This window comes from Mesoplodon densirostris, chromosome 11 (genome assembly GCF_025265405.1).
Source record: "Mesoplodon densirostris isolate mMesDen1 chromosome 11, mMesDen1 primary haplotype, whole genome shotgun sequence".
NCBI classification, from domain to species: Eukaryota; Metazoa; Chordata; class Mammalia; order Artiodactyla; family Ziphiidae; genus Mesoplodon; species Mesoplodon densirostris.
The window spans coordinates 54,508,698-54,530,041 of record NC_082671.1 but is presented as its reverse complement, the minus strand read 5'-3'; the positions used below and the strand labels follow the sequence as shown (position 1 = coordinate 54,530,041).

At 38.1% G+C, this 21,344-nt stretch overlaps 1 protein-coding gene across 2 annotated transcripts in view; it reads left to right on the top strand.

Moving 5' to 3' along the window:
• The window catches only part of TMEM117 (transmembrane protein 117), a 531,055-nt gene that overhangs the window by 497,917 nt on the left and 11,794 nt on the right, over nt 1-21,344 (top strand). For both annotated transcript variants that reach the window (XM_060113376.1, XM_060113377.1), the window contains one exon: nt 19,954-20,083. In XM_060113376.1, coding sequence (XP_059969359.1) covers nt 19,954-20,083 — 130 coding nt within the window. The remainder of the gene's footprint in view (nt 1-19,953; nt 20,084-21,344) is intronic.

Sequence of the window (21,344 nt, the reverse complement as noted above, 5' to 3'; positions counted from 1 at the left end):
ATTAAAACACCCAAACATTCTTCCTCTGTATTTTTTCCAAAGAAGAGATATGAAGAAGTCTGCATTTCTGGCTAAGGCAATCATGTATCTGTATTGAAAAGCAAATGATACATGATTAGTTGAAGTTTTTAATATGGGTGTGTAGATGTTAAAGGGTGGATTTATTATTTAAAAGAGAAACACAATATTAAAAGTCCTGGTATCTCTGAATTGGGATTGGGGGCGGGGATCTGTCAGCAAGTCATAACTTTGTAAAACAATTTGGAACCGCTTTCAGAAAACTAATTTCTGAAGATAGTCTATTGCCTGAACAGTTTCATAATGATGTTGATTTTCCAACTTCTCCTCTAGTGAGAGGTAATGAATCAAGTGCACCTGGGTTTATACAGGAAAAATAGCATATTAATTGATTTATGTCTATGTGTTGCAGATATCCATAAAGCAAAGCCTTTGGCAACTGGCAAATGTAATAATTTCACATTTACCTATGACTCACCAGTACAATCCAGTGCTTGAAGGCAAAATTTTGTGTTTTATGTTTAGTTTTTATGATTGCTTTCATGTAGCTTCTCTGTGCATTAAAAGTCAATTTTCAGAACCATAGGCTTACCAATTTTTACAAATAAAAATGTTAGGAGATATTATCCTGAGGTACCATAAAATTATTTTCTGATAATTTTTACCACCTTCCCAAAGTTCACTGTTACTTTATTTCCACATATGCTTAAGGATATTGTTTGTAATATTTCTAAATATGATGCATTTCTTCAGAAATCTGATATATTACACAGAGATGTTATATGGGGCTTCATCCTCATAACATTACCAATGTATTTTTCAATGTTGTTTACACTGATAATTCTGTTTAAAATCAAATATCAAGATGGGCTTTGAATAGATTATTAATAATGTTACATTTATGGAAATTGTGTCATCTTCTACCTGTCATAATTATGAGCAAGAAGAATTAACCCTTGAAGTAAGGGGTGCCCAGTAACATAGTAACTTAGTCCACTGATATACAGAACATGGAAGACTTGAGATAAAATAAAATAGTTTTTTAGATAACTATGCAGAATATATATATTTTATATATACATTACATAAAATTATACTATACATATGTATATAGATAAACATAAGGAAGAAAACTATAAGGATAATGTATGTTATATTTGTTATATTGTCCTTATAGTTCTCTTTCTAATGTTTTTGCACTGCCTCGAGTCACCTACATAATATAAAATTTTATCACTTAATGATATGTCCAGCCACAGTGTGTTAACAGCACAAATCTCACTGTCATATAACTTCCAAAGAAACATAAAAGTTTTGTCTTTTTAGGAAGTTGCAAAGTTTGATAGCCAACACTAGTGGGCACTAAATCATCCCCAAATCCATCCTGCTTTCCATTGCAGTGATATAGGAGTCTGCCATCAGAGTGCCTATGTATGATGAAAAATTTCCTCAGGTGAGAAAACCGAAGTGCAAAGAAGTTGGGGAGATAGTATTCATTACTAGAAATATTCTAAGTTTAGAGACAAATCTATGCATTGGCAGTAAAAATTCTAAGATGGTCATAAACCATCTAGAATTAAATGTGCACCTCAACCTGCATATTTTGCAGGCTTTGTCAATGACTCACAAGATAAACATAGACCCGCTGCCATTATTTCACTTTGCAGTGGAAGTGAGACAGGATTCCTTCTTCGTGTGCTGCAGGTACCAACATTATTTCAAGATGAGCTACAACATACCACTTAAAGGAAAGTTTTCATTACAGATAAGTTAGCATCCAAAGAAAACACATATTGGCATGACAGTTGGCTTTTAGGTGGGAAGATAATTGCCACATTAGAGCTTAATGAAAAAAAGCCATGAACAAGCTTGGTATGGTATAAAAAAATCTTTGGAGTCAGAGTGACCTGGTAACCAATCCTTTTGGTACCCATTGTGCAGCATTGGGCAAGCTACTTGGCTGTTCTCTTAGCCTCAGTTTACTTCCTTATAAAATGAGAAAAAGCTTACTTGCCATACATATTTGCATGTGGTTTACAGTGGATCAAATGCTTGACACAGAGCAAGTTTATGATAAGTGTTGGTTTGCTTCGTCTGAATAGCATATGAAAATAAAGTCAATCTCCTAAACAGGGTTTGCTTTCTCCTAAATAGGATTCTCAATAAGCGGGACGCAGTGAAATACAGTTCAAGGTGTACTGATTGAATTTCATCTAATCTTTTCTCTACCAGTTGTCTGTTGGGTAATATGGGAAGAATCTAGTGACCTCACTGACCGTCACTGTCTATATCTGCGAAAGGAAGAGTGTAATTTCTTTCTTTATTAATGCCATTAGATATTCTTTGAGAATAAATGCTTTGCCTATAGTCGGCATTCAATAAGTATTGAATTAGTTGAATAATAGTGTGATACTATCCAGTGCAGAAGTTGCGTGAGTTACTGGAAACTTCTGCAAGAAATATAGACTTCACATTCACTCTAAAAGTGCTATGTGGACTCTATAAACCAAGCCCACTGTAGTCACCTCGGGCTTTTCTGAATGCATCGTGTCAGTATAAGGACAGGCAACTGCTAACATGCGTGTAAGGCTTCTTTACCCCAGCTTGGAAATTTGTTTTCCAAAAGGACCCTGAGGGTGGTAGAATCTCTCTCACATAGGTTCCCAACAAGGAAAACAATGTATTTTAGGTTTCCCTTGGCCATTGACCTCTGGACTAAAAATAGGTTCAGAAAACTTTTCAGTTCCCTGAGGGTATAATTCTCCAACAACAAAATGTATTTTATTGTTTCCATCCCTCCACCCTGCCTCTATATATCTTGTTTTCCTAGTCTATCCTCTCTTACTTGAGGGTTGATAATTTTTCTCAAGAGCTCAGAGGATGAACACTCTTGACCCAAAACACACTGAAGAAAGGTGTGGGATGTCTGCCCGTTCAAATCCATTGCTCTAAAGGTTTTACTTTCTGTTCGTGTTATCACTGGGTGGTCCGTGGGGGTCAGAGGGAGACATTCTGTGATTGTCTTTACTGAGAAAGATGAAACAGAAGGAAATCACATTGGTAGAGCAACAAGGATCCAGCCTATTGTTTCTAAAAGTCGGCTACATTCCAGATACAATTAACTTAGCCTAGTGTTGTTTTGTTTTTTCAGGAAAACAGCCATTTTGACTTCACAGACAGTGATAGTCAAAATACTTAACTACTGATACAGTGGAGGTATTCATCAACCAGAATGGACACCAGCTGTAAACAATCAGCTCATCCACCCTGGTGCACACCAGCTTTTAACTTTAGCCATTGCAGAAACTACTTAAAATATAAAAAGGAAATTTCAGGTCCCACTCAGAGTCCCTTATCCTGCCAAAATTGACTTTATTTGACACTAACAAATTTATTTGAAATTAACAGAATCATAGACTCTCTCCAGTTACTGCCTCTTTACTCTGTTCCCACTCACAGCAAAGCTCCTCACAAGAGTTCTGTAATTATTGTATCTACTTCTCACTTCCCATTTTCTCTTGAACCAACTGCAGTCAGGCCTTTGTCTCCAACATCAGCTTCCTCTGGAGCTTGGAGGTCTTATCGAGATCAACAACTCCTGGGACTTCCCTGGCGGTCTGGTCCAGGAGTTAGGACTCCATGCGTGGGGCGCGGGTTTCATCCCTGGTAAGGGAACAAAGATGCCGCACAGTGCAGCCAAAAAAAAAAACCCCACAACCCCTCTCCTACAGTACTGAATCCTATGGTTAACTTTCAGTCTTCTTACTTTCAGCTGCATTCAACAAAGTTGACCGCTTCTGCCTTCCTGAGACACTTTTCACCTAGCTTCTAGGATGCACTTTCTCCTGTTCTTATACACCATTCTTGCTTTGTTTTCCTTACTGGCTTCTCCTCTTGCAACTTCCAAATGTCAGAGTACCTCAGTACTCAGTCCCCAGCCCTCTTCTCTTGGCTTTCTGTACTCCCTTTCTAGATGATTTCATCCAGCTGCGTGGTTTTAGATCAGTAGGTGCACGGGTGACTTCCACACGACATCTCCAGTCTTGAGCCCTCCCCTACACTTCCCACCTGCCTGCACAATACCTCCACTTGATATATAGTGTGTTCTAAATAAACCTCTGGATTTCTTACCCACCTCCCTGTCTGCTACAAGTTTATTGGTTCCCCAAATTCTCCCTTCTCAGTAAATGATGCTGTCATTTACCAGTTGCTGGAGCAACTTGTAAATTCAGAAACTCAGCTGGCGACACTTCAAAATACATCTTGATCTGGACACCTGACCACCATTGTTTAACCACCATCATCTCACACCTAAATTACTACACTTGTCTTTAAACTGGACTTTATTCCACCTACAGCCAACCTCCCACTCTCCACATCACTCACACTCCTATAGCCACTCTATCCTTGCTGTTTCTTGGACATTCCCAGCTCATTTCCTGCTCAGGGCCTTTGCATTTGCTCTTCCTTCTAGCTGATCAGCTCCTCCTCCAGAGATTTACAGAGCTTGTTCTTTCATACCAGTCAGCACTTCATACAAAGGTTATCCTCAAAGAGGCTTTCTTTTGACTAACTAAACTAGCACCCACCCCTAACTCACCACTTTCCATCCCCTTACCCTGTTTTATTTCCTTTAAAGCATTTATCTCTATTTGACTATTTGCTGATTGACTGGTCTCTCTTCTATTAGAATATATACTCCATGAGACATTCTTGACAAAAAAATTATGAAAATAGAAAGGGACTTATTGCAAGAAACACTAGAGGCCCTTTACCTCAACCACCCATCTGATATTTAGATCAACTTCATACCCTCTCTATTGTTTGTGAAGTGAATATTTTTATATCGAATCACATTTATCCACTGATCTCCACTATTATTAATTTTTTACAGAGAAAAATGACTTCAATATTAACTAAAAATTTTACCAAGGACAATATCTACTCTTTTGACAGTATGCAATTTATTTTCCTCTATAGCCTATAGAAGAAATTAGTCATTCAGACAATTGAATGTGACCATTCCTGGAAGCATGCATAGAGCCCGAACAGATACTGGAGCAATGACATTTTATACTAAATGTCCAAATACAATAAAGCACAGAATAAGCAAGGGCTGTATGACATTGAACCGCAGCCAGTGTCTGAAAAATAACATGAAAATATGCTGTCTAAAAATTTCCTTCCACTAGATTTCACTCTTTCCTCTTTAGGAAAAGGGGAGTTATCAGTTCTCATTTAATTAAAAAAATATCAATTTATTATGTAGCTAATATTCACTCTTCTTAAGAAGTGCAAAGTAGGTCAAGTTGTTGTTTGATGATGGATGGAAGACTTTATCCAAAAGGATCTATCATTGAGTTATGACACTGTGTTTCTTTAGACTTTGCACTAGCTTTAGTTGTCAGCAACTTGTGCTAGTCAATGGTTTGTCTACACACCTCCACACACATATACACATAGGAGTCTCTAAAATGTCAAGCACTCTTTCCTTGCATATTGGTGAACTCTATTGCCCTAGTGAGGGATATTGATTTCCTATTATTCCTAGATGCCACATGATGCATTTCTATTAGTTGTAAACACTTACAAGACTGACTTTTATTTTCTACTCCATCACATCAGTCTGCCAGGGCAGGACATCTGTAAATGAGGCCCAGTCCATTTCATCAGACACTCTTCCACCTTGGTGCTTAAAATAATGATGCTTTCAAGCTGTCTAAATATAAAAAACTTGTCTTTAACAACCCACTACTATCTTGCCAGAGCCTCACAGTAAAGTCTCTTAAAAGTAGCAAACTACACTCACTTCTCAAATCTACTCTGGGCTTGACTTATTTGCTTTTTCTACAGGCACTAAACTCTTACTTATATCTCATTGATGTATGTTGGCTTCAGAATTAGACAGGAAGATTCCTATTAGCCTTTGCAAGTAAGAAAGATTACTGATGAAGAAAATACATTAAACCACACTACAAAAGAGGCCTTCAGGATGAATTAGATTGTTTGGACAATGACAATTTTGAGAGTTTATCGGTATCTTAGAATGCATAAAAAGCACGTGCCAACTTCTTTAAACATTTTAAGTAAGGATTTACAGTTTGACTTGGATTTGTTTTAATGTTGAATGAGATCTGCCGTCTCTTCTACTTGTTGAAAAAAGCCTACTTCAACCAGAAAGCCAAGATTTTTCCCCAAAGGTTTTAAATCTTTTAAATAGCATATGCAACTCCTGAGAGAGAACTCCAAAAGGTTATGGAATTCATTTGTCATTGAGGGAAAAAAAAAACAATAGTGAATATTAGGAGAAAACAAAAGTATAACTTATAAGAAAAGAATATTTGTCAAAAGACATCTAAGAAGTAAGCTGCTGGTCTTTCTCTTTAGTACATCCTTCACATTTACTGCAGGGTGTCTCTGATATTCAACATTGCCTTGACCACCTTCCTGGCATCATCCACTGTGGGAAATGATCCTCCATATTTTTTAAATCACATGTTGGTTTACATTCTCTTTTCATGTTCTCTGACTTGGTTGGACGTGTCTCATGAGCTTCTTTACATTTATATGATAACTAAAAGTATGTCTTGGATCATCCCAATGAGCATTTTTACTAATTTTCCAAACATTAACTGCCTCATCTCACAACATTTACATTTGACCACTTTCTTCCTCCCATTATCCACTCTCTCTTCTCCTCTGTGATCTTTGGCAAATGGCTTTATCTTTAGGTTACTCTCTGTGTAATTCCAGTATACCTTGTTTATAGGGAAAAAATAAAGCAACAATTTTCTTTCATAATAATGAATCTCAGTTTGACATGTAATATTATTTATAAAAACAAGTATTTTTTTGTCTCTGTTTACCTAAATTCCTTTTACATGAAACCAAAAAGAGATGGTTGTATATCTTTAACTTTCAGAGAGCTCCATTCATCAATTCAACAAATATTTGAGTTCTTGCTGAGTACTACTTCAGATATGGGGAATGTAACAGTGAACAAAACAGGAAAAATTTCTGTATGCTCCTTGGAGTTTACATTCCAATGGGAGAGGCAGGTAATAAACAAACAAATGAGCAACATGTACTATATGTCAAGATTTCCAAGGATTTATTCAGTTAAGTGACACCATGGCAGTTTTGCTAATTAGGAGAAGCATAGGGTTACTGAAAGAAATCAGGCACTCGAGATTCTTAATAAGAAACAAAAATATCACCCAAAGCTTGAGTACAATTCTTCAGGCCACCACTGCTCACTGTCATCTAAAATCTTGTTGCTAGGACATGGTAAGCATAGAAAAGCTAAGGACACTTTACAAGCTGGGGACATTTTTGGTAGAATGATGTTCTGATATTCATGGATCTAAATTCAGTTCTGAATAGGAGAAATAGAAATTAACAGAGAAAGAAGCATATCTGTAAAGTTGGCTTTTGAAATTATTTAAAGCTTTATAATCTAATGCCTATAAAGAGGAGATATACAAATTATTACATTGAAAAATGTTGATATTTTATTGGTATTTAGGAATCTATTGTTATTTTATTCTAAGTGGTTATCAATACTTTTTGTTAAACTATAATCTAATTTGCATCTTAAATTTCTCAAAAACCAGGTGGCCAGTCTTTAGCCTCCAAAATAAGACTTTTGTTCTGATACCATGGTTTCATTTTTGCAGGGTAGTGTACTCAGTGTTATTACATTTTTATCCTTTAACTCTTCTCTAAATAGAAATGGGGTCCCTTCATTTGATTTGGGAAATTGAATGCCAGTTGGGGAATTCAAAACCATGTTGGTTTCAAGCTTGAGTTCCTCTGCACAGTACCAAGTTCTTTTCCTTGGCCCCAAGGCATGTGTCTCAATGAGAAAATGTGGGGAAATGATGAATTGAGGATATCCTGAGACCATCTTGCCTATATACTTAACATTGTCCTGAAATTCTGTCTAGATGTGGCCCATGATTAATAGGGCCACACTTGGATGTAATCACATTTGGACACATCCATCCAAATTACATGTTCAATGCAATTTGCACATCAGTGTTCAAATGTGATTTTTATAGCTATAGGCAAAAGTAAACCATTGTACGTAAGAAATAGGAGTAGATACATACCATGGTGCTGCTCATTTATTTTTATATGGGATATATACCCTTCTGAATAAAAATTAACTTTTTCTCCTATATTAAGCAAGATACAAAGTTGGAACTCTGTTCATCACCATAAACTGATGAGAACTACAATAGTGTGTGTGACACAATGTACCTAAATCATTCTCACATCACTGAGTCACAAATGGGACAGACAGCTGAAGACATTGTTAGATTTGATAGCAGACTGTAATAAGGAAGCTTTGAATTATTGAATACTTTTCTTAAAGAACATTTTCTTAAACATTTCTTAAAGAACAGAGTAAATGAACATTTTATAATATACAATCACAGGACTAGCCTGTCTGTACCCTGGTCTTAGTAGCCAAACACATCTTGCCTTGTAATTCTCTTAATTCAACACTTTCATCTGATTTTCAAAATATAATTTTTAAAACGTATGCAGAGGGGAGACCTTCAAGATGGCAGAGGAGTAAGATGTTCAGATCACCTTCCTCCCCACAGATACATCAGAAATACATCTACATATGGAACACCTCCTACAGAACACCTACTGAATGCTGGCAGAAGACCTCAGACTTCCCAAAAGGCAAGAAACTCCCCATGTACCTGGGTAGGGCAAAAGAAAAAATAGAGACAAAAGAATAGGGATGGGACCTGCACCAGTGGGAGGGAGCTGTGAAGGAGGAAAGGTTTCCACACACTAGGAAGCCCCTTCACTTGTGGCGATGAAGGAGTGACGGGGAGAAGCTTCAGAGCCACGGAGGAGAGTGCAGCAACAGGGGTGCAGAGGGCAAAGCGGAGAGATTCCTGCACAGAGGATCGGTGCCGACCAACACTCACCAGCCCGAGAGGCTTGTCTGCTCACCCGCCGGGGCAGGCGGGGGCTGGGAGCTGAGGCTATGGCTTGGGAGGTCAGATCCCAGGGAGAGGACTGGGGTTCGCTGCTTGAACACAGCCTGAAGGGGGCTAGTGCACCACAGCTAACCAGGAGGGAGTCCAGGAAAAAGTCTGGACCTGTCGAAGAGGCTGGACCTGCCTAAGAGGCAAGAGAACACTGCTTTGGGGTGCGCGAGGAGAGGGGATTCAGAGCACCGCTTAAACGAGGTCCAGAGATGGGCACGAGCCACGGGTATCAGCGCGGACCCCAGAGACGGGCATGAGATGCTAGGGCTGCTGCTGCAGCCAACAAGAAGCCTGTGTGCGAGCACAGGTCACTATCCACTCCTCCCCTCCCGGGAGCCTGTGCAGCCCGCCACTGCCAGGGTCCCATGATCCAGGGACAACTTCCCTGGGAGAACACACGGCACACCTCAGGCTGTTGCAACGTCATGCCAGCCTCTGCTGCTGCAGGCTCGCCCCGCATTCCGTACCCCTCCCTCCCCCTGGCCTGAGTGAGCCAGAGCCCCCGAATCAGCTGCTCCTTCAACCCTGTCCTGTCTGAGGGAAGAACAGATGCCCTCTGGCGACCTACATGCAGAGACGGGGCCAAATCCAAAGCTGAACCCCGGGAGCTGTGTGAACAAAGAAGACAAAGGGAAATCTCTCCCAGCAGCCTCAGGAGCAGCGGATTAAATCTCCACAATCAACTTGATGTACCATGCATCTCTGGAATACCTGAATAGACAATGAACCATCCCAAAACTGATACCATGGACTTTGGAAGCAACTGTAGACTTGGGGTTTGCTTTCTGCATCTAATTTTTTCTGGTTTCATGTTTATCTTAGTTTAGTATTTAGAGTTTATCATCATTGGTATATTTGTTTATTAATTTGGTTGCTCTCTTCCTTTTATATATATATAGATATAGATATAAGTATTTTTTTTTCTTTTTCTCTTTTTGTGAGTGTGTATATGTATGCTTCTTTGTATGATTTTGTCTTTATAGCATTGCTTTTACCATTTGTCCTAGGGTTCTGTCTGTCCACTTTTTTCTTTTTTTAATATAGCTTTTAGCACTTGTTATCACTGGTGGATTTGTTTTTTGGATTGATTGCTCTATTCTATCTGTCTTTCTTTCTTTTTATTATTTTTAATTTTTTTATTTTCAATAACTTTTTATTCTAATAACTATTTTATTTTATTTATTTTCTTTCTTTCCTTCTCTCTTTTCTTCTGAACCATGGGTCTTGGTGCTCTGGCCAGGTGTCAGGCCTGTGCCTCTGAGGTGGGAGAGTCAAGTTCAGGACATTGGTCCACCAGAGACCTCCTGGCTCCATGTAATATCAAATGGTGCAAGCTCTCCCAGAAATCTCCATCTCAAAGCTAAGACCCAGCTCCACTCAACAACCAACAAGCTACAATGCTGCACACCCTATGCCAAACAACTAGCAAGAGAGGAACACAGCTCCACCCATTAGCAGAGAGGCTACCTAAAATCATAAGATCACAGACACCCCCAAAACACACCACCGAATGTGGTCCTGCCCACCAGAAAGACAAGATCCAGTTTCATCCACCAGAACACAGGCACCAGTCCCCTCCACCAAGAAGCCTACACAACCCACTGAACCAAACTTACCCACTGGGGGCAGACACCGAAAACAACAGGAACTATGAACATGCAGCCTGTGAAAAGGAGACCCCAAACACAGTAAGTGAAGCAAAATGAGAAGACATAAAAACACACAGCAGATGAAGGAGCAAAGTAAAAACCCACCAGACCAAACAAATGAAGAGGAAATAGGCATTCTACCTGAAAAAGAATTCACAGTAATGATAGTAAAGATGATCCAAAATCTTAGAAATAGAATGGAGAAAATAAAAGAAATGATTAACAAGGACCAGAAGAACTAAAGAGCAAACAAACAATGATGACCAACACAATAAATGAAACTAAAAATTCTCTAGAAGGGATCAATAGCAGAATAACTGAAGCACAAAAACAGATAAGTGACCTAGAATATAAAGTAGTGGAAATAACTACCACAGAGCAGAATAAAGAAAAAAGAATTAAAAGAACTGAGGACAGTCTTAGAGACCTCTAGGACAACATTAAAATCACCAGTATTCGAATTATAAGGGTCCAGAAGAAGAAGACAAAAAGAAAGGGACTGAGAAAATATTTGAAGACATTATAGTTGAAAACTGCCCTAATATGGGAAAGGAAAGAGTCAAGTCCAGGAAGCGTAGAGAGTCCCATGCAGGATAAATCCAAGGAGAAACATGACAAGACTCATATTAATCAAACTATCAAAAACTAAATACAAGGAAAAAATATTAAAAGCAGCAAGGGAAAAACAACAAATAATATACAAGGGAATTCTCATAAGGTTAACAGCTGATCTTTCAGCAGAAACTCTGCAAGCCAGAAGGGAGTGGCAGGATATTTTTAAAGTGATGAAAGGGAAAAATCTACAACCAAAATTACTCTACCCATCAAGGATCTCATTCAGATTTGATGGAGAAATTAAAACCTTTACAGACAAGCAAAAGCTAAGAGAATTAAACACCACCAAACCAGCTTTACAACAAATGTAAAGGAGCTTCTCTAGGCAGAAAACACAAGAGAAGGAAAAGACCTACAATAAGAAACCCAACACAATTAAGAAAATGGTAATAGGAACATACATATCAATAACTACCTTAAATGTAAATGGATTCAATGCTCCAACCAAAAGACATAGACTGGCTGAATGGATACAAAAACAAGATCGGTATATATGCTGTCTATAAGAGACCTACTTCAGACCTAGGGACACATACAGACTGAAAGTGAGGGAAAGGAAAAAGATAATCCATGCAAATGGAAACCCAAAGAAAGCTGCAGTAGCTATTCTCATATAAGATAAAATAGACTTTAAAATAAAGACTATTACAAGAGACAGAGAAGGACACTACATAATGATCAAGGGATCAATCCAAGAGGAAGATATAACACTTGTAAATATTTATGCACCCAACATAAGAGTACCACAATACATAAGGAAAATGCTAACAGCCATAAAAGGGGAAATCAACAGCAACACTATGATAGTAGAGGACTTTAACACCCCACTTTGACCAATGGACAGATCATCCACAACGAAAATAAATATGGAAACACAAGCTTTAAATGATACATTAAACAAGATGGACTTAATTGATATTTATAGGACATCCCACCCAAAAACAACAGAATACACTTTCTTCTCAAGTGCTCATGGAACAGTCTCCAGGATAGATCATATCTTGGGTCACAAATCAAGCCTTGGTAAATTTAAGAAAATTGAAATCATACCAAGTATCTATTCTGACCACAATGCTATAGGACTAGATATCAATTACAGGAAAAAATCTGTAAAAAATACAAACACATGGAGGCTAAACAATACACTACTAAATAACCAAGAGATCACTGAAGAAATCAAAGAGGAAATCAAAAAATACCTAGAAACAAATGACAATGAAAACACGATGACCCAAAACCTATGGGATGCAACAAAAGCAGTTCTAAGGGGGAAGCTTATAGCAATACAATCCTGCCTCAAGAAACAAGAAACATCTCAAATAAACAACCTAACCTTACACCTAAAGCAATTAGAGAAAGAAGAAAAAAAAAACCAAAGTTAGCAGAAGGAAAGAAATAATAAAGATCAGATTAGAAATACATGAAAAAGCAATGAAGGAAATGATAGCAAAGATCAATAAATTAAAAGCTTGTTCTTTCAGAAGATAAACAAAATTGATAAGCCATTAGCCAGACTCATCAAGAAAAAAAGGGTGAAAACTCAAATCAATAGAATTAGAAATGAAAAAGGAAAAGTAACAACTGACACTGCAGAAATACAAAAGATCATGAGAGATTACTACAAGCGACTACATGCCAATAAAATGGACAACCTGGAAGAAATGGAGAAATTCTTAGAAAATCACAACCTACTGAGACTGAGCCAGGAAGACATAGAAAATACAAACAGACCAATCACAAGCACTGAAATTGAGATGGTGATTAAAAATCTTCCAACAAACAAAAGCCCAGGACAGATGTCTTCACAGGTTAATTCTATCAAACATTTAGAGAAGAGTTAACACCTATCCTTCTCAAACTCTTCCAAAATATAGCAGAGAGAGGAACACCCCCAAACTCATTCTATGAGGTCATTATCACCCTGATACCAAAACCAGACAAGGATGCCCCAAAGAAAGAAAACTACAGGCCAATATCACTGGCGAACATACATGCAATAATCCTCAACAAAATACTAACAGACTCCAACAGCACATTAAATGGATGATACACCATGATCAAGTGGGGTTTATCCCAGGTATACAAGGGTTCTTCAATATACGCAAATCAATCAATGTGATACACCATATTAACAAACTGAAGGAAAAAAGCCATATGATCATCTTAATAGATGTAAAAAAATCTTGTGGCAAAGTTCAACACCCATTGATGATAAAAACCCTCCAGAAAGTAGGCATACAGGGAACTTACCTCAACATAATAAAGGCCATATATGCCAAACCTACAGCCAACATTGTTCTCAATGGTGAAAAACTGAAACCATTTCTTCTAAGATCAGGAGCAAGACAAGGTTGTCCATTCTCACCACTATTATTCAACATAGATTTGGAATTTTTTGCCACGACAATCAGAGAAGAAAAAGAAATAAAAGGAATCCAAATCGGAAAAGAAGAAGTAAAGCTGTCACTGTTTGCTGATGACATGATACTCTACATAGAGAATCCTAAAGATGCTACCAGAAAACTACTAGAGCTAATCAATGAATTTGGTAAAGTAGCAGGATACAAAATTAGTGAACAGAAATCTCTTGCATTCCTATGCACTAATGATGAAAAATCTGAAAGAGAGATTAAGGAAACACTCCCATTTACCATTGCAACAAAAAGAATCAAATACCTAGGAATAAACCTACCTAAGGAGACAAAAGACCTGCATGCAGAAAACTATAATACATTAATGAAAGAAACTAAAGATAATACAAACAGATGGAGAGACATACCATGTTCTTGGATTGGAAGAATCAACACTGTGAAAATGACTATACTATCCAAAGCAGTCTGCAGATTCAATGCAATCCCTATCAAACTACCACTGGCATTTTTCACAGAACTGGAACAAAAAATTTCACAATTTCTATGGAAACACAAGAGACCCTGAATAGCCAAAGCAATCTTGAGAAAGAAAAATGGAGCTGGAGGAATCAGGTTCCCAGACTTCAGACTACAGTACAAATGCTAAAGTAACCAAGACAGTATGGTACTGGCACAAAAACAGAAATATAGATCAATGGAACAGGATAGAAAGCCCAGAGATAATCCCATGCACATACTGTCACGTTATTTTTGATAAAGGAGACAAGAATATACAATGGGGAAAAGACAGCCTCTTCAATAACCGGTGCTGGGAAAACTGGACAGCTACATTTAAAAGAATGACAATAGAACACTGCCTAACACCATACACAAGAGTAAATTCAAAACGGATTAAAGACCTAAATATAAGACCAGACACTCTAAAACTCTTAAAGGAAAACATAGGCAGAACACTCTATGACATAAATCACAGCAAGATCCTTTTTGACCCACCTCCTAGAGAAATGGAAATAAAAACAAAAATAAACAAATGGGACCTAATGAAACTTAAAAGCTTTTGCATAGCAAAGGAAACCGTAAACAAGATGAAAAGACAACCCTCAGAATGGGAGAAAGTATTTGCAAATGAAGCAACTGACAAAGGATTAATCTCCAAAATATACAAGCAGCATCTGCTGCTCAATATCACAAAAACAAACAACCCAATCCAAAAATGGGCAGAAGACCTAAACAGACTTTTCTCCAAAGAGGATATACAGATTGCCAACAAACACATGAAAGAATGCTCAACATCACTAATTATTTGAGAAATGCAAATCAAAACTTCAATGAGGTGTCACCTCACACCAATCAGAATGGCCATCATCAAAAAATCTAGAAACAATAAATGCTGGAGAGGGTGTGGAGAAAAGGGAACCCTCTTGCACTCCTGGTGGGAATGTAAATTGATACAGCCACTATGGAGAACAGTATGGAGGTTCCTTAAAAAATTAAAAATAGAATTACCATATGACCCATCAATCCTGCTACTGGGCAGATACCCTGAGAAAACCATAATTCAAAAAGAGTCATGTACCACCATTTTTTTTGCAGGTCTATTTACAATAGTCAAGACACGGAAGCCACCTAAGTGTCCATCAACAACTGAATGGGTAAAGAAGATGTGGCACATATATACAATGGAATATTATTCAGCCATAAAAAGAAACGAAATTGATTTATTTGTAGTGAGGTGGATAGACCTAGAGTCTGTCATGCTGAGTGAAATAAGTCAGAAAGAGAAAAACAAATACTCTATACTAACACATATATATGGAATCTAAAAAAAATTTTTTAATGGTTTTGAAGGACCTAGGGGCAGGACAGGAATAAAGACGCAGATGTAGAGAATGGACTTGAGGACAGGGAGCGGGGGAAGTGTAAGCTGGGACCAAATGAGAGTGGCATGGACATATATACACTACCAAATGTAAAATAGATAGCTAGTGGGAAGCAGCCGCATAGCCCAGGGAGATCAGCTCGGTGCTTTGTGACCACCTAGAGGGGTGGGATAGGGAGGGTGGGAGGGAGACGCAAGAGGGAGGAAATATGGGGATATATGTATACGTATAGCTGATTCACTTTGTTATAAAGCAGAAACTAACACACTGTTATAAAGCAATTATACTCCAGTAAAAATGTTATAAAAAAAAAACGTATGCAGAAGGAAAGGAAGCCATGGCTGTCATAACATGTACGTACAATCTGTGCATGAAACTACTATACATACATAGATTTCATGCCAAGAGAATCTCAGTAGTTACTAGTAATCTCCCGTTTGTCAAATCTCCCTACTCAACAGTCTGATTGGAAACCAAGTATCCCGAGACAGTTGCTTAGTGGAGAAAAATTTATAGTTGGTCTTCTTGTTCAAACTAGGGTCAGATAAAATATGAGAACCTTCTGTGGTGGCAGGGAGGGATAGTTTAAAGCCCCTCATGGACCTGACTTTGTGTGAGACATGAGCAGGTGATGAGTGTCATCAGTGATTCTCTATTAGAACAGGTACAGCAGGTACAAATAACTCCAGTACTGAGTCAAAAACAAAAAGGGTTGTCACTTCATGGTTAGAGGCTGCGTGACCCAGCAGAAAGTATGTATTCTTTGGCCCGGGCTCTGCCACATGACAGCTACATTGTTTTGTGACAATTCAATCTTTGTGAGGCAAATTCTTCTCATCCGTAAAATGGGTTAATAATAGCAACATTTGGGGATGATTTTGTATGTAATGTAACTCTGTAGCTTAGGATGATGCTAGAACACTGCCAGTGCTCGATACTTTATACCGCAGGCATCCGCAGGTTTCCTTTAGCCTCTCATGTTGCTGGCTTACCAGCTCCCGCCTACACAGTAGCAGTGCCAGCCCCACCACACTGCAAGTCCCCCACTGTTATTTGTGTGTCGCCACAGTGTGACCCACAATTTGCTCCTATTCTTCTATCCTTCTTTGAAGCCACCTCATACATCTCTTTGAGAGAGGTGCCCTTCTCTATGGTCCCACTCCTGGTGCCCTCTGGGAGGACTCGGTTCTGACCCAAGTCGCATCAGAAACCTCAGGAGGCCAGTGCTGTGCCATGGATGAGGGCAGAAAGGAGAAGATGGCTGTTTTCCTTTTTCATCTGGACCTTGAGGCAGCCCTGGATGCAATCATCCTGAAAACAGACCTATCTGCTTCCTCTGCTTCACTCTCAGGATAACCCTGACCTTGGAATCATGCTCGGAAATCAACCTTGCTTGCTGGCCTGTCTCTGTCTCTTCCATCTGTCTCCAGCAGTGTGCCAATTGCTGTCCAGGCATTGTCTCATCCTTGCAAGAAGCCTGTAAGATTGACAGATGAAGATGGGGATTCAGAATATCATCCTCTCTCCTCTTCTATCTCCTATAAATAAATACTTGGGGTATCACCACCCTCAGATGCCCCCATTAAGACGAGTCTAAAACATATTGCAAGTGGTAGCAATGGTTATTATTTTTTAAAGACTTTTTTTATGTGAACCATTTTTAAAGTCTTTATTGAATTTGTTACAATATTGCTTCTGTTTTATGTGTTGGTTTTTTGGCGGCGAGGCATGTGGGACCTTAGCTCCCTGACCAGGGCTTGAACTCACATCCCCTGCACTGGAAGGTGAAGTTTTAACCACTGGCCCGCCAGGGAAGTCACAGCAATAATTATTATTATCATTCCATTCTAAGTCAAGGTCAAAGTTTATGCTGATTCAACAGTCTGCAGAAATATGCAGAGTAGGAACTGAACTACAGAAATCAGAGTACCAGGGAGAGAATGGGGGTAGGGAGTTAGAAGACTAAGGAAGACAGTTTTGAAAACCGAAATCTGGTCATTATAAAAAATAATGTATAAGGGGGGAATCTAAGAGAATTTACATGTCATCTCTTTTATTAGTTCTCTTTGTTTTTAATTTATTAGATGGCATAAGATACTTCTCTCACACTTTCCCCCAAAATCCCTGTCTTGATCCCTTCTTTAAAAAATAAAAGGACAAGTAATGCCATCTTCTAGATGAAGAGCAAGACTTTCTCTTCTCTTTCCCCTACATTCCATTTCCTTAATTCATCTTTCTATTTCCAAGTACAGGTGGGAAATAATTGAGGAACAATTTTGGGGGGAATGGAATTTTGATCCCTGTCTACAAGAAATCTCTAGAGATTACTTTCAAACTAAAATCGATTTCATACCCAGTAGAAAGCTTTCATTTCATGAAATGAAAAGCTAAATGATAACAGTCTAAGAACATCTTTCCAAAAGAAGGCACCCTAAGTACACTTGCCCAATTACTACCAAGAAATATTCTCTTCTTTTTTTTTTAACTTTTTTTTAAAAAATTGAAGTGTAGTTGATTTACAATGTTGTGTCAGTTTCAAGTGTACAGAAAAGTGATTCAGATATATATAGAGAGAGAGATACAGATATAGGTGTTCTTTTTCAGGTTCTTTTCCATCATAGGTTATTACAAGGTAATGAATATAGTTCCCTGTGCTATACAGTAGGTCATTATTGTGTATCTATTTTATATAGATAATAGTATCTGTTAATCCTAAACTCCTCCTTAAACCAAGAAATAAGAGAGAGAATTTCTCTATTGATCATGCTCTGTGTTTTTTATCTAGGGCTTGTGAAAGATTCTCTGGTTACCATTGCCAAGCATAATTTTTTTGTGGCAGATGTCAGTTATATTTTAGTAAAAGACTAAATTCATTTACAATTCTCTTGCAAGAGTCTTTCAAGTAACATAGAAAGAACAAGATATTATCAGTGGGGGGAAAAAAACAAAAACAAATGCACTTTAATAAAATGCAATCGTTCACAAGTATTAATACCGATCCATTTCCTACTAATATTTTAGATCAAAATGTTCCAAATTCATTCAGCTCCAATGCTTTGGGTTTTCTGAATTTCCAAAATTACATGTCTATTTGCTGCTGAAATCTGAAAAACCAGGAGAGGCGAGACCAACAAGAACTTTGCATACACACCAATAAAAAGGGATGATATTGCATCATTTTCTTCTTATATATTTATTTCTTATTAGTGGTTTAAAGTGATCCATAGATCAAGAAATTAATAGACATTGAAAACTTTCCTGGTTACCACCACTCACATACTCGCCTTTCCTTTAAGGTCTATTCTGCCTTAATCAGAATTTTTAGCAAAGAGGAGAGTGGAATGGACATGGAAACTCCTAAAGTGTTCATGCACACTATTATCAGCACACCTCTATTAGCTGCCTATATAGAAATCTTGGAAAAAATTAAGTTTTTTATATTGAGATAGCAGATTGAAATCTTAAATTAATATTTTGTTTATTATTTTTTCATATCCATTTTTAAAAAAATATTCTTTAAGTATAGGACTGTTAATTAGTGATCATTTCATTACTAGAAATAAAAATATGGATTCAGCTTAAAGGCTTCTTCATTATTTAGTGTATTTCTTCTTCACGTGCTACTTATGAACTTTAATTTGGTACCTCTATCCAAAAGCCAAGAGCAGATGAGACACCTAAAAATATCTTCATTTGCATCTGTTTTCCTTCTTTATGAGAAGGAGTCATCCCACCTGATTTTGCCTTGACAACAAGGAAATAACTAATGACAATTTGGGAATTAATTCACTGTTCATCTCGCAAGCTAGTATGTCAGGCCCTCCATCGTTTGGTTCAAATTGATGCTAAATTGCAAGAGGGCAGGACAGGAGTCTTTGGCATTTTTACATTCCATATAGTTGTTAGCAGAGATGATTAATAAAGCTTCCTTGATGTGAATTAAGGAACTCGGTTAAGAGAATTAGATCCTATTTACTTTGTCTTCTTACACAAATATGCTATTATAAGGTTCTTATTTTTTTTAAAGTAGTGGAACAAAATATAACTAAATTATCCCATATTTATAAAATATGGATCACTTCCTTCCTCTAAAAATGTAAGACCAGGTCTCCAGAAAGAAAGACAGAAACATGTATTGATGCACATCAAATCTACATTGGTTTCTTATTATCACATTAAAGGGACAATCTAAGGATATAAGTTATGACTTAATTTTGATTTTGTTTGCATACCACTACCTAATGTACATAAAACAACCATCACAGAACAAAACGGATACACCCAACAGCTGGCTGCATTTAAATGATTTTAAAATAAGTGCTTATGAAAAGTCAATTTTTGGTGTTTAGCTGCTTAGGAATGAAACAAATCACAGATATGTTTTCATGTTGATTTTCTCTGGCAGGACTGGGAATTCCCACATTTCATGGGAGACGTCGATGTAAATCTTCCCGGTTTGCACACACCTCACATGCAGTTCAAGATTCCTTTCTTCCAGAAGATCTTCAAGGAGGAATATCGTATTCACATAACAGGTATAATTTTGAACACAATTTGCTTGTCTCCTAGTTAGAGTCATGTTAGCTGCTATAAAAGGCAAAGCAAATGGTAACATTTTAGAGGCATACAGGAATATGGTTTTATTTTACTCACGTAACAGTGCAAGGCAGTTTCAGATCAGCAGGGGGCTGTGGACCATCATTCTGGGACTTAGATTCCTGGTGACTTTAACAATTTCAACTTCAACATCCAGTGGGCAAATGGGAATAATGAGAATGGGGAAAATGACTAAGAGGGTTTGCCTGTTTCTTAACCTCCTGGCCTGGAAATAAAACATGTCACCTCCACGCACATTCCATGGGGAATAACTAGTGAGATAGCCCCATGCAGAGTTGAGGAGAGCAGAGAGATATGGTCCCCCATTGGGCAGCCACTTGTGATGTCAGGTCTCATGTTCTAACCTAGGAGTATCAGAGATGAGTCATATCTTTGTTATGGATTTTTTGCTATCTCTGCCACACTCCATAGACCACTACACCTTGGTTTTGTTCATTAGGTGGGTTTCTTTTTCACAATATACAGCTCAGTATATTTTTTCATTATGAATACTCTTTATGCTTTGTTCTTCATTTGCTTCTGAGATCAAAACAGTGGTACCCTAGGGCTTCCCTGGTGGCGCAGTGGTTGAGAGTCCGCCTGCCAATGTCGGGGACACAGGTTCGTGCCCCGGTCCGGGAGGATCCCATGTGCCGCGGAGCAGCTGGGCCCATGAGCCATGGCCACTGAGCCTGCGCATCCGGAGCCTGTGCTCCGCAACGGGAGAGGCCACAACAGTGAGAGGCCCGTGTACCGCAAAAAACAAAAACAAAAACAAAAGCAAAAAAAAAAAACAGTGGTACCCTAGAGCTCCAATCAGACCATGTGCCTTTAGGGAGTTGGGCCGCTTCTCATTTGACTGAGTAAAACTTATTGCTGTGGCAGGGCTCATGTTTGTCTCAGGCGATTCTCTTGTGGATCCTCAGATTATTCCATTTTCAGATGTGTCCTGCTCTTGAAATAGCTCGAATATGACTTATTATAATTTTGTTTCATGACAACTCAGTCATTCTCATCTAAACAAGGCTTCCCAGAGCTTCGTTTTATACCTCTTTTTCTCTTTATAACAAGAAGCTGTCAGATGAATGTTCACAAAGAGAGAATGGCATTAGTTCTCAAGCTGTTCAAATGCAGGTAATGAATGTGTGTGTGTTTTAAGGACAATGGCCTAAGATCCCACACCTGCTATAATAAAAACTG